A 15,372-nucleotide genomic window follows, 5' to 3' on the forward strand; every position below is an offset into this window, starting at 1 on the left:
TTATCTGCTACTAGTGTCTCTTGGTTTTGGGAGTCAACAAGCTAATGGAGAAGCTCCTAAACATATTGAGTGAGGGCGTTGTTAGCCTCTATGATCCCCTACTGCTTTTTCTCCGCCTCCTTAGTGATCTGCTCCATTTCTGGCATCGTTTGCGCATTTACAGAAGCTTCCATGTGAAAATTGTGCTCCAACATCTGGGCAAAAAGGTTATTGAGGTCAAAGATGTAGGCTTCCATTTCATAATCCTCCCACTCCCCTTGCTTCATGTATTCTTCATGTCTCTGCTTTATCAATTTCTTTGACCTCAATTGGGCCATCATATGATGTGGACAGACCATCTTCCTTTACTCTTTTGGCCGTCAATCGCACCACTTTTCATTCGTCAATCGCGTATGTCTTGAAATGGTCCAGCACTGAGAGTAGATCTGGTTTAGAGTAGATCTGGTTTATCTTCATCCTCTCTTTTTGTTTGAGCCATCGCGTTCTTGGCTTTATGCTTGGCTTCAGCCAGAGACTTGTTTCATTTTTGATGCCCTGCTTTTGTGAGATGTGGCATTTCCTGCTCTTGAGGGATGACCTCCTCCCTATGTTTTCCTTCCAGGGATATCTTAATCAACTCTTCACCCCAATTCTTAGAAAACTCCTCGTGCATCTTAGTGGCTTTGAGGTATCTCATCCATTGGGCGTCCGTGGGTTTACTTCGTAGTACAAGGGCATGTCATCGAGCAATATACCTCTTCTGTTTTTGCCATCTTCTAAGGCACTGGGCACTGGTACGGCCTTGTGATCCAATCTCGTCTGGGCTAGAGGCTTCATCCTCCAAATCCTCTTCTCGGGGTTGTATATTGACCATACACACTGAGGTGGTGGGAACATTCCTAGATTCGACATATTGGGTTCCTCTGGGCTGCATATCATCTATCATGGAAAGTACATGCATCCAATTTTTGCTAAAGTTTGGAGAGGGGAGCGATGCATACATTTCAGCTTCTTCCTCCTCCTTTGAAAATTCTACCATTGGTTGGCAGACTTGTAAGGATGTGGTCCGCTTAGTGGTGGTGACCGAATCCTTGCTAAATAGTTGCCCTTCCATTGGATGCACTTTCCACATTCACAGATCTATCTTTAGGATTTGTTAATCCCTTCTCGAACATTTCATGATCTAATGCCCAATCATGTACCAATTTGGATTCCCTCATGAAAGGTCTCCCCAAGATTATGTCGTATGAGTCCGGTTGGCACAGAAAGTTCATTACAACGAATGTATGATGGTAGCGGAACGTAAAGAGTTTAAGACGCACATTCTTCAATAGCCCCATGGGTCTTGAAGATGTTCTGTCTGTCATTTTGACAAATTAAGTCTGCTCTTTCCAAATCTGATTTTTTCAAATTCTCCCAACATCATTTAGTAATGATGTTGACTGCCGGTCCTCCATCCACGATAGTCAATTCTTGGTACCCATTATGATGAATTGGAATTATAGCATTAGTGTCATCACTCTCATAATATTGGCCCAATTGATTGACTGGTATCTTGATAAATCTATGTGTTCTTACCCTTGCATATTTTAAGATTCTTTCTGCTAGAGGTGGCTAGGTCTCCTTTGCAATGGTCATTGGGTTTAATCCTCCCTCTACCCATTCTTTTATGTCTTCCCACAATGTCGGTGAACTGCATATATAACAATTGTCCCAATGGCATTTGGACGGGAGTGGACACTACAACTTTGAGGTTGCTTTTGTCTCTTGGCTCTCTGGCAAGTGATGGATCCTTCCATGTGTGTGTCTTATATTCACCCCTAGCAGGCAATGAATGAATGGACACATCTTGCTCAGTCTCCTCACACATCCTTGCCATGAGATCAATTTGAGTTCCTCCTTTAGACTCTTTTCGAATTGGAGTAGACACATCCAATTTTCTTTCCCTTATTGGCTCATTTCTTGGATACATTGTATCTCTGGACTGGTTAGCCCCCTTAATTTGGCCTCATGATGTTGTTGGCACACTTCCACTAGGGCCCTAGATTCTTCAAGCTTTCTTATCTCTTCTTCAGCATTTGGGTATTCACCAATCCCCTTAGGGGTTGCTGGTCTCTCTCTTTGTGCCACTTGGGTAAGCTCATCTGATTTTGGCACTTGTGATCGCTCTCTTCCTTTGATTGGGTGGATCTGATGTCAATGGTATCTTCTTCGGACCCATCCTAGATTGTGACCATGGTGTCACCTTTACCCACTTTTTTCACTCTCCTCCTTCTTCCAGTTAGAGGTTGTGGCACCACCTCTGCTAGGTTATTTCCTTTGTCCCCTTGTTTGACCTGGGCTCATGTTAGGACATTTAGTGGCATGATGTTTCCAGGCTTCACAGTTATGGTCCTCATAGCGGCCTGGTTAGAAGTGGAGGTAGAACCATTGCACTAGCGCGATATGGGTAGTCCTTGATTAAATGATCAACCCCACACTTAGTAGTACAAGTAAGTATTGGCATGTCATTAGGCGGTGCTGCCATTGGCTAAGTTTGATGTGCACGAACCACATTCTTATTTTAGGACAGTCTGCTATTCGGTCCACCACAACCAAAACATTGTAGTGTCCCCCTTCTCATATTTGAGTTTATATCTTTACCTTTTCACTATACTGTGGTTTGGAACATTGGTATTAGCGTGTTATTTTGTAAGACATAAAATTTTGGCGTAATCTTCACGGCCTTCTCGTAGTACTCACTATTAATTTCTACCTCACGCACCATCTCACCCTCGTCCGATGGCTCCTCAATCAACACCTGGTTGATTTTAGCATGTGGTGGTTGTGGTGTTTGAATAGGTGGTGGTAGAGGCAATGTGTCCTATATCCAGAATATCCCTCTTGGTAAATAAGATGGGTTTGGTTAGCCTACAACTACAGTGATTTGCATTGGTGGTGCTGGTAAAGCCAGTGCCATTCTGGGTGCCACCAGTTGTGCTACGGTTTGGAATCTCATATACTTACACATGGAAGTGTCATGGTTCCCTAATTTCACACAAGGAGCACAATAGAGTAGTAGCCTTACTCTCAATTGAGGGCATTCGATAGTGGTGTGATTCATTCTACACATAGAACACCATACCAGATCTCTCTGAGGGTAGATATGAGGATGCCCATGCCCTAATGTTTATCTTCCATCCAAGTTGACTTTTATTTTGTCCAGTATAGAATTGCTGATTTCATCCACAGTCATGTTCCCAACTTGTTTGCTCCAGGTTCGTGCATCTTGGTGACTTGAGACTCGCAATGTTGTTGGTGTTGCAGAAGTTGCCTTGACATCTTCAGGTTGTGGCAATTCAAGCATATTGTCTTCATATTTGATTGCCAACTTACAACATGCATCCAGAGTAGCCGATCGGGCTAATACTAGATCATCATGCATTTTATGATCTTGGACTCCTCTTCGGAAGTAGGGTAGTAACTGATCATCAATTAACCTCTCCCATAGCTTACATCTTGAATTCAAGTTCTTGAGCCGAGATACATAGTGTCGCATAAACTCATTTTCTTTTTGTTTGATATTATGTAGCTGTGCCACCAGAACTCCATCTATCACCACTTTGGGCAAAGCTTGGCGCACGAACACATTTTTGAGCCGAGTGAAGTTGATCTTATCTTTTGGCTTTAGGGTCCAAAACTATTGATGAGCCTTTCCTTCTAAGGTCGATGAAAAGGCATGAATCATGGTCACGTCACTCACTTGCCCACAGGTTTCGCATGTGGATTCAAAGAACTCAACATGTTGGATCGGGTCCCCATCCCCTAAGAACTTTTGTATAAGCTTGTAAATGATGTGTGGCTTCATTTGGGATGGTCTGGATTCTAGAGCAATGCCTAGTTCCCTAACCATTCCTCAGCCCATTTCCGCAGCCATATTAAGCCACGTTAAGACCTACATTCGAATCTGCCATTGGTCTTCGAGGAGCTACTCCCCCCCTACCTAGACCTCGTCCTCTACCTACATTGCCTCTTCTAGGCATTTCGGGTCTATGGGTATGTCCCGCCAACTCATCACGGCCAAGCTCATTATTAGTAGCCTCCGCCCGTCTTTGTTGAATTAAGAGCTCCATGTCCTGTAGAACGTGGGATGATTGATCATTTTCTCTATATCTTCCTTTGTGTACATGTGGTTCTCAACTTCAACAGTTTCCTTGGGTAAATTATCCCCTTCACCTTGGGTATCAAATCCTTCCTCCGCTCTTGGCTCTTCATTAATGGGTTCTAGATTTTGGATTTCTCCCTCAGTCATACCCATTTCCATACCATCAGTGGCATTCCTAAACATTTCTTGTTCCTTACCACGTGATTGAAATAGTTTTACATTTTGTTCGGCCCTTTTTCTTCGAGTATGGAGCTGTTGTTTCCTTAAGTTCAATACTCACAGTTGTTGCTCTACTTCAACCCTCTTCAAGTATAATTCTACTTCTTTTGAGGTTGGGAAGGGGAAGAGCAGGATTTTCCCCATGGCTTCTCGAGCACGAAGAGACTTAAAAAATCTGCACTCGGCACTAATTGCTTATCTAAACATGCTACGATGTTGACCAAACTTTGCAAGCATGTGGGGGTGGGTCCCCCCTACATGCTCGCAAAGTTTGGTCATCATCAGAGCATGTTTGGGTGTATGATGGCATGGGGAAGAGCGGGATTTTCCATGGCCTCTCGAGCAGTAAGAGACTTGAGAAATCCGCAGCACTGGGCGCTAATTACTAATCCAAACATGCTCTGATGCTGACCAAACTTTGCAAGCATGTGGGGGTGGGTTTCCCCCTACTATGAAAGGATGGAGAATAGGTGGTATTGGACATAGGATGCCTTTATAACATTAGGCGTTCAAGGTTTGGAATATAGGTGTGATTACATTGAGAATTAAAATAATTCCTTAGCAGAGGTAGAGGCTGATACAAAGTTTGCCTCTGACTCTTTATTAGGAAATTTAGAAGTAATATGTCCCGTTTGTTTACATTTGTTACATTTCATTTTGTTGGGATATTTGATCCAACAATTGTTTGCCAAATGACCCACCTTTTTGCAATGGGCACATCTTACTTTGACCACTTGATGTGACAAAGCTTGTTCAATAGTCGATGAAGTGGTTGCATTTGAAGATTCAGCTGCTCCCTTTGGCCTCTTTTCTTCATCAACACATGATTGAATGACTCCTTCGAGGGTGGGATTAGGTATGTTCTTTAGGGTGGTGACCAAGGTGGGGTACACCTTCTTGACTGCTTTGAGCAAAACAACCACTGCATCATCTTCATCCATTCTCGCATTCACTAATGCAAGTTGAGCCATAAGGCCCTTTAAGTGAGAGATGAAGGCTCCAATGTCATCTCCCTCTTTGAGTTCCAAGCTGAAAAATTCAATTTTGAGTGAGATCTTGGAATTCTTACCACGAGCTCCATAGAGCTTATCAAGCTCATCCCATTTCTCCTTTACAGTTGGAAGCTGGTCCACATGGTGGATGAGTGCCTCATCAAGATGAAGCATGATGATGGCTTGTGCCCTCTCATCATCTTCAACATCTTCAGCCTTTGTTCAATCAATAACCTTAGTGCCGAAGATGAATGGCCAAAAGCCTTTGGACATCATCTTGTACTTGACAAGAACTTGCCAAGTGTGGAAGCCCTCTCCCGAGAACTTCTTGATTTGAGTATTGTGCTTTAACATTGGGTATTGAAAGACATTATGAGAGAGTAATGGGCTGCTTATGAAGAAGAAAAAACCCAAAAATTTATGATATTTAGGCTTAATTAGAAAGAGAGAGGCTTATGAGAGTGCAACAACCCTAATGAAGTTGAGAATGTTGCATAAATAGGAGATTAAAATAGTAATTTTTATGGTTTAGCACTTAGGGTTTGTGCTTAATTATTAATTTTGATGGAGATTGGCTGTTTTAGTGTTAAAGAACACTTTGGTTGGTGATTAAGATCACCATTAGTGTGTAGAAAATACAATTAGTACTTAAAAGCACATTTTTAGTATCAAATGACACTTATTTTGGTGATTAGTTCACTACCATTAGTGTTTAATAGCACTATTAGTGGTTAAGAACGCTTTATAATAACTTCCCTTTGTTGGATTAACAGATTAATTAGTGTTAAATAACACTATTAGTGCTCATAAGCACATTTTGAAAGCTTTGAAAGCTTGAAGGTTGATGTTGATGATGGAGGTTGATGAGAATGAGGTTTATGGATACCTCATGTGGTTGGCCACTCTCCAAAATAAAGATGAAGGATCAGCAACACTCATTCACAACATCACTTGAGTGATTAGAGCAAGGAAGTAAGTGATTAGAGCAAGAAAACCACCACTTGAAGCTTTAATGGAAAGCTTGCATGAAGAAAATGAAGGGCGCCTGGTTTTTTGCTTCTAGCCGGCGTGTTGGTGTATGAAATGAGCTCAAATTTGAGCTGTGGAGTCCTTAGAGAGTGCGCTACCAAAGCCCTCAAGCCCCTTGCTTAATGATGGCTACAGCCGGCATATGGCTGTACGGCCAGCACTGCTGCAGAAAATCGATGCCGGGTTGCTGCAGAGGGAATGCCGCCGCGTGGAGTGATGCTACTCAGTAATTAGCCATACGAGTACATGCACCCAGGACTACTCTACATCTCCCATGAAGAAATCTCTGAGAGATATGCCCTCTACAAGCTGCTGGAAGGCCTCCACCAGCAAAGGGTTGAGCTCCACACAAGAGAAGATAAGAAAATGAAGCAAAAAGTGACCTAATCTACACCACAAGAGTCCTAATCAACCTAGGCTCTAGATACCATGTTGAGAAAACGTGGTGCTCATGCTAGATCAAGTGTGTGGAGGAAAAGAGCTCACAAAATACAAGAACAATATCTTGCTTATTAAGTTGTTTATGAATACAACTTGGCGTTGCTCAATACAAAATGCCTCATAGCTCCACCTTTAAATAGATGAGCTAGTGGACCTTAAGTTCATTCACACTCACACCCTTCTCTTCCCCTTCTACATAACCTTAGTCCCTTAATATAAAAGGCCCAATGAAATCCAACCCCCACTTTTGAAAAGGCTTAAGTGGCAATATCTGGTGTAAGGACATGCGGTCTCTTTGTGACGGCTGGCCCATCCTTTGGCACACATCGCATTTGTGCACGAACTGTTATGCATCAAAATGAACTGTTTCCCACCATAAGACAACTTGGAACACTTTGCCTGCACTAATCTTCCTCGAAAAATGCCCTCTCGAGACTCCACAACACACAACCTCCTGATCTTGCGATAGTAAACATTGCGGTAGTATAATTCTCCAATGCAGACTTCAAAGGAACGACTCTGCAATGCGAGCCGCCTCCGCTGATCCTTCATCAAATGAGTTGGCATAGCACCTGTACACAGAAAAAAAAATTTCCTAGTACCATGTCCAAGGCACAGAAAGAGGCAGAACCGCATCAAGAACTGTATCCGCTTCATTTGAAACAGCAAAAAGCGATGCATCCGGAAATTCATCATCCACTCCTGTAGCTTGTTCTCTCCCGAATCCAATCTTGAAAGATAATATACTACTACGTGCTGAGATCCTGGTTGTTGATGAATGACTTCAAAGTCAAACTCCTGCAGTAATAGCATCCACCTGGCCAATCTTTCGGTTAAATTCTGCTACCGACCAGATAAAGCAACGCAGAATGGTCCACATGGAAATAGAACATTCTCCCTAGAAGATAATGCCGAAACTTCTTCACTGATGAATAGATCATGCCTAAGAACTCTTGCTCTACTAAATAATTCTTCTCTGCGGCGGAGGATAATCTGTGGCTTGCACAATAAACAGGTCGAAACCAGCCAGCACTCACCTCCTGCATTAACACACTGCCAATTGTTGTATCCGAAGCATCCACAGACATGAAAATACTTCTCCCAATCAAGCGGCATCATAACTGGTGCAAGGGACAATTGTATCTTCAACCTTCCATATGCCAAATCACATTCTTCTCTATCCAAGAAAATTCTTTGCGGTCCACATGAGCCACTAGATTTAGCAGAATCACCAAATGTGCCAGAAATCGCAAATGCCGCCCATGCCATCGAATTTGACCCAGAAATCGCATACATTCCTTTGAATTTATAGGTACTGGAGCTTGCATCACGGTTGCCACCTTATCGGGATCCACAGCAATGCCTTCTTGTGATATAATGTGCCCCATTAACTTCCCACTCCGAACCTCAAAGGCACACTTTAATGGATTTAAACTGAAAGATACCTCTCGACATTTCTGAAAACACAGTCTCACAGATGTTTCAAATGTTGAACAGAGGTCACTGAGATCATCCAGAAAAACCCGCATGAAGGCTATCAAGAATGGCCCAAAAATTTCATGCATATCCCGTTGAAAAGTACCCAGAGCATTCCTCAAGCCAAACCACATCATTGTACACACAAACACACCCCAAGCTATGATGAATGATGTCTTAGCTTGATCCTCTCATGCCATCCGAATCTGATTTTAGCCACTAAACCCATCAAGAAATGAATACATCTCATGGCCTACCACATCATCCAAGATGGTATCCATGTATGATTGACGAGCGCCTAAATTGGATGCTAACATACGGTTGGGTAGAATCTTGGGGCACCCACCACCAACACCTACTCTATAACATAATAGTAAAACTATATCATCCTTATGGTATTCTCTGACTTTTTGATCTCATTTGTGCACACTTACAAAACTTAATGACCACATTAGTCTACGACTTTGACCAAGTGCACATTGAGTATCCCTCATTCCCTAAGGAAGAAGATTTGCATATCTCACATGATTTCTTTATCACAAAGAAACCATTGTCACCTTCCCATGATGGGGATAAGGATAAACAAGATGATGAGGATGACAACACCTATCCAATTATTAATCCAATAACCTCTTACTTATCCACTATTTATGATAACAAAAATACGGATGATACTAGCACTCCATTAACTGAGAGTGACTCGTGTGCTTTGTCCTTTGATTTTCTCACTAACACTCGCCCGCGAGGAACCACTCGTGGATGGCAAGCTAGAGGATGAAGCAGACACTACGCAACATGAATCAGATGTGGTTGGTTCTACAATTGACCCCATCCTTGATCTCCCTACTCCGGAGTACAAGTAAATCACTCTACTAACTTTAGCAAGGGGGAGGAGCCTCGGTAGAACTCATGAAACCATTATCACCAATTCTTTTGTAGCTCCCCTTCCTAGAATTGAAGAAAGCCTAAATTGGATGCTAACATACGGATGGGTGGAAACTTGGTGCACCCACCACCAACACCTACTATAACATAATAGTATAACTATTTCATCCCTATGTGGTATTCTTTGACTTTTTGATCTCATTTGTGCACACTTACAAAACTTAATGACCACATTAGTCTACGACTTTGACCAAGTGCACATTGAGTATCCCTCATTCCCTAAGGAAGAAGATTTGCATATCTTACAGGATTTCTTTATCACAAAGAAACCATTGTCACCTTCCCATGATGGGGATAGGGATAAACAAAATGATGAGGATGACAACACCTATCTAATTATTAATCCAATAACCTCTTACTTATCCACTATTTATGATTAGCACTCCATTAACTGAGAGTGACTCCCGTGTTTTGTCCTTTGATTTTCTCACTAACACTCTCGCCCGTGAGGAACCACTTGTGGATGGCAAGCCAGATGATGAAGTAGACACTACGCAACATGAATAAGATGTGGTTGTTTCTACAATTGACCCCATCCTTGATCTCCCTACTCTGAAGTACAAGCAAATCATCATAAGAGGGAATCCACTTTTGAAGCCTCATCTAATGAGACAAGATCTTTTGCAAATAACTCATTACGACCCCACCACTCCAATCCAAGCCAATGCATATGCCAAAGGGTCCAGCCCACTCATGTACCGTACCCTCTAGGTGGTGAGAGAAGTTGGATGCAGCAAGAGAGCTAGCGCACATGGAGCACCAAGAATCCTTGTGGTCCGATGTGGGTGAAGGTTCTAGGCTAGCTAACCCGTGGGGCTGGCAGACTTACTCAAGATCAAAATAGTCATATTCGTGATCGCCGACACCTACAAGCGATGGGCGTGGTGCAAGTATACAGTTGGTGACCATGAAGAAATACTTGATGATGCTAATGGCTAAGTTGCAATTGCCAACTTTGGTATCCAGCCACCCTAGATATTTCCCTTCCCCTCGCCATCAAAGAATATGCAGATATAAACAAGGCACTTGCATGTGGACCCCCTATTCATGCCAATCAAACAAAGATTCACCGCTAGGGAGTTCCATGAAAGGTGTGTTCTGGACTCCCGCATCATCTCAACTTTCCTTACTTTGAGGAGAGTAACTTTGATACATTGAATCAACAAAGACAACAGTTCATGCTTACAACTGTCCATGAAAGGTAGGCAATTCCAAATCCATCCATTGTAGCTACTGTCAAGTTCTTTAAACTCATCATTCTTCTTATTGACTTTCAAGATGATTATGTTCATAGCTACAACAGGGAAGGCATGCACTTTGATCTTAAAAAAGGGCTCTCGAACAGTGGCTTCATGTATTATTATCATCTCCTCTGCTTCCTGCCCTCTTACATTCATACAACATTCATCTCCTCTGCTTCCTGCCCTCTTACATTCATACAACATTTGAGGACATGATCGACACAAATTTTACTCTGATTCCTACACTGCACCCTTTGGGTTCTCCAAACACGAAAGAGCCGCTATGAGGAATATGTGTGGGATAGCACGCCTTGTGGGGGCATGGCATTAAGATTTCAATTTATTTTGCTATGAAGGCTCACCACATCACAAAGGTATTTAGCCAATTGACACAAATGAATAAAGGTTTGAGTGTGTACAAAAGAATTGGTCATGGTGGTTAAGCCCCTCCATGGTTGAGGACTCGATGAGTACCCCAGGAAAAAACATTGTAGCCCTCCAAAATTTGGCACATGCCTCAAATTCGAAGAAGGGTTGCCTCTCAATTTTCAAAGGAGGTAGACAGCTGAGCTTACCATACATTTTTTTTTTCAAAGCCACGCGTTTGTTTTGAAGTTCCCTTCAACGGTCCCGATGCGACGGGACTCGGGAGCCTTTAAATCGTGGACCTTGAAGGCTGGCCTTTTGTCAAGCGAATCACTTCAGGCCACGTGTGGTCGGTCAAGGTCTTCCTCGGTCAGCGGCGACTCCTCAGAAGAGCTTGATCTTCTTGCAGCAGGGGCTACATGAAACTTCGACTGTTGATGATTCTTTGAGTTTTGCATCGACTCTGCAAAATCAATCAGAACCTCACATGAATCAATAATGCTCTTCCAAGCCCCAAAAAAAAGAAAAAAAAAACCAAAACCGACTCCGGCCGAAGTACACAATATGGGAGCAAAATCAGGATCAGACGGGCGTATTAATGGATTGGATTTGATTATACCTGTCTTTTCGCTTCTCCAGAAAGCGGGCAAGCGATGCCTTCCTCGCGAATGGAAGTTCTGCAAACAGTATTACGCACGGAAAGGTCAGAAGGCGGCCAACAACACACACACTACACACAGAGAGAGAGAGAGAGAGAGAGAGAGAGAGAGAGAGAGAGGGGAAGAGATCAGAGAGTAGTCATGTCAAGCATGCATACCAGCTTGGGATCGCTTGATTACAGGCTGCTGGAGCCGCTGCTTTCTTTCTACTTGTGTGATCGTGTATGGAGGAGGTGCGGAGGATCTAGATCGCACCTCACCGACATTGTTAGCTGTGCTACTGGGCTCTGTGTCGATCATCGCCTGCGGCGCGGGCTTAGTCGACGAGCTGGGTCTATCATCGCAACCACTTCTACTGCTGTTGTTGCCATTCGAGAGAAGCAGCATGATAGCATTTGCCTGCAGGTGAGAGCTCTCATGTTAGCCTAAACTAGGCACATTAAGAACAATGCGCCGTCCATTCTACTAATTAATGACGTGTGTTATAAAAATATGATTGATTACCTTCTCGGCCGGCACATCCTCGTATACGTTCACCTTGCCCGAGTAGAAGATTGTAAGCCGGCCTAGGCCGCCCATCGACAGATGACGTAGGGTTTCTCCAACTCCTCCGGCCATGCTGCTGTTATAACTGCTCATTTGTGGACGAAGAGGGAGGACAGAAGAATGGACGGAAAAAAAAACTGCTATGGACTGACGAAATTTGTGAATATATCTATTAGGAAGTAGAATTCTCTCTGTGGTGTGGTTGTGTTTGGATTAGCTGCCTACTGCCAAGGCGTGGATAGCAGCTTTTTATATACAACAAGTGAACGGGTAATGGCCACCGGCCCACCACTGGCAGCAGCACGTGCCTAAAGAAACATGTGCTTAAGCTTTAGGCTCGTTGTCGTTGTGTTGGTTGTTGACAGGCTGGGAGGACTGGGCCACCGGCCCACCACTGGCAACACTTGCCTAAAGAAACACGTGCTTAAGCATACAGAAACACGTGCTTAAGCCTTAGGCTCGTTGTGCCTTGTCTACATGTTGACAGGCTGGGAGGACTGGCCAATGAAACTTAGGCAATTTCTCCACATGCATTTTGCTTATGTAACGTGTCTTTGTTTCATTGAACATGCACTTGATTCTTCCAATTTCCTCCCCCCCAAAAAAAACCACTAGAGTGTTTGAAATTGAGAATATTTTTTAACAAAACCAATAAGAATTGACAAATTCAACAGCCTTGCTGCAGGTGATGTAATGACAACATGCTTCGAAAAATGTCATGAGCGTGAAATGTCATTGTATCAGTTGAGCGGAGGCATCATGCGCATGAAGGTCGTGAGCGTGAAATGTAATTGAATGTACAGAGGCCCATCGTCCCTATAGTAATTTGTAGTAGAGATTGAATAACGTGTAACTAGTATAAACATACATCCCTTTTTAATCCATGTTGAATAAGGTTTGTCCCCTTGATCAATGACTATGAATCTTCAAAAATTCACAGCATTTTGATAACTCTTATTTGATGTAGAATTCAAAAAAGATAACTTATTTCTCATCTTTAAGACATGCAAGATATTAAAAAGTAAGTTTTTGTAATGTGTGCACGAGACTTGTTAGACTAGGCGATAATATCAATTTATACATATGGCATAGAACAATTTGCTAATTGAGAGACAGTCTAGGCAAGGTAGGGATGCGGAGTGAGGAGAGTGGGGTGTCCTTGGGTGGTAATTAATCCACACGTGGGTTTGCATGCACGAGTCCAAGGGGACGTGCATCTCGTGCATGCATGCGGGCGGGGTGGTAGGAACCATAGGATGGTAGATTCATGGGAATAACTCGATGAGTCGGGAGATGGTGGATGCCGTTGGGGGATTGGGGGAGATGAACAAGAATTGCGAGGACCAAGAAGGTGATAGTAGAGAGGCGAAGAAGCCGCAGAGAGCAAGTCTGGATTTCTTCGCGTCTAAATGCTCAAGCTCAGCAACAAGCAAACATCCGTAGTAGTAGGAAGGTATGTGCTAATATCTCCCGGGACTTGGTTAGAAGGCAAATACGTTTGTTTTCTATGTGTAGTGCTATTTTGTTATGCCTGGGGAAACCGCCAAGGAAGGTAGAGCTGGGGAGATGGTTAGGAGGATGAAGTATTTCATGAGAAAGATGCGTCCCAAGCGTTTTATTTAGAAAAAGGCTTCTTTAACGTTCTGTTTGTGAAGGGGTAGATTATTGTTGACCTATTCGCAAGGGCTCTACTCTTCATGGGGACAAAACTTGTCAATGCAATGCCCTTTGATCCCGCTTTCGATGTAAATAAGAGTCTCTGAGAAGCATGTCCGATATCATGGGACTTTCATCCTAGCTAAGGCCTTCATGAAGATGTGAGCGACCTCACACGTTGCCACCGCAGCTCCTCTATACTCGACAAGGCAACTGTGGGCTCCTTCTTGCTGCTCCATGTCACAGCAGCACTCCCCAATGAAAACATAAATCCACTAGTAGATCTTCTGTCTAAGATGCTACCTGCCCAATCTGCATCTGTGTACCCATATAGCTCCAATGGTACACCTGCTACATAAAACAATGCATAATCAACAGTTTCCCTCAAATACCAAAGTGTGCATCACACATTGTCAAGATGTGGTTTGCGAAAAACTTGCATCGGAAAACTTGCATAAACTAGTTCTCTAAGCCAATAGTGTAACTCAAATCTAGCCTACTTATCATGACATAGATCAAACTCCCCACAATCTTCCTATACATAGTGGGGTCGTCCCAAATAAGCATAGTGATGTGCCACATAACCATCATAAGTCAAACTCTACACATGGTTTTTGACTCTTGCAGTTCTTTGTATCTTTGCATTCATGGCTTCCAAAGCCTTCTTTACACTAGGTGTCCTCATCACACTGGAATCACAAGCTCCTTATCAAGGCTCATCTCCGAGCCACTAGACTCTCCATCAACAAAAGAATGCCCTATAGAAATATCAGGTATACCAAGGGGTTCAACTACTTTCTCTTTGCCTTTATATGATGTACCAACTACATTTCTAGGAATGGTATTATGACGCAACCTGGCACTCCATGGTCTATCAACAACACCATTGCATGAGGACTCTCCTAGTCCACTCAATGATTGTGATTGCTGACTTGCATTTTGTGCAACAACATTTCCACTTATAACAACCCTAATAGCATCTTTTTCAGCACCATACGAGCTACTCATCTCATCAAATACAACATCCCTGCTTACCCTTACTTCACGTGTAGCAGGATTATAACATCTATATCCCTTTTTCTAAAGGGAATACCCAATAAACACATATTTTTCTACCTTTGGATCCAGCTTCGTATGCAACTCATCTGGTACATGTATATAGGCAATACATCCAAAAACTTTCAAGTGAGATGAATCAAGTTTCGTAGTACCACTGAATTTTTCCTCTGGTGTCACATCATGTATGGCTGCGGAGGTAGGGGTCATGTTCATGATATAAACTACTCAGCAACTCCATTTTGTTTGCGGAGTGTTACAACTACATGTAAATTGTCTCTAAATTCCATTCTTTCATGAAATTAGAGAACTCATTGGAGAAGTATTCTCCCCCTCCATCTGGCGTCTTAGGCACTTTACTACATGCTTTCCTACCTGCTTTTCAGCCATCACTATGAAATTCTAAAAATGACTTCACTCTTCTCCTTCTCCTTCATGAAATACACCCACACTTTCCTCGTATGGTCATCATTGAATGTTATATATATAGTACCTGCAACCACCCATAGACATAGTTTTTGTAGGAACCTATACATCTGAAAAATGCACCACATCTATTACATTCCTGCTATTATTTCTATCATGTGAAAACACATGCTTTGTTTGCTTCCCAAATTGACATG

The 15,372-nt window shown here is 42.9% G+C and overlaps 1 protein-coding gene across 1 annotated transcript; it reads right to left on the reverse strand.

Moving 5' to 3' along the window:
* Positions 1-10,863: 10,863 nt before the first annotated feature.
* LOC147620388 (protein TIFY 10b-like) lies at positions 10,864-12,250 on the reverse strand. The gene is made up of 4 exons (XM_086824625.1): positions 11,996-12,250; positions 11,650-11,890; positions 11,452-11,509; positions 10,864-11,295 (listed from the first exon to the last, which is right to left on the reverse strand). The coding sequence occupies exons 1-4, from the start codon at positions 12,128-12,130 to the stop codon at positions 11,217-11,219; spliced, it is 513 nt and encodes a 170-aa protein (XP_086680751.1). The 5' UTR covers positions 12,131-12,250; the 3' UTR covers positions 10,864-11,216.
* Between the last annotated feature and the right edge of the window lie 3,122 nt (positions 12,251-15,372).

This window comes from Cibotium barometz, chromosome 31, assembly GCF_041138505.1.
Source record: "Cibotium barometz isolate CiBa-2024 chromosome 31, ASM4113850v1, whole genome shotgun sequence".
NCBI lineage: Eukaryota > Viridiplantae > Streptophyta > Polypodiopsida > Cyatheales > Cibotiaceae > Cibotium > Cibotium barometz.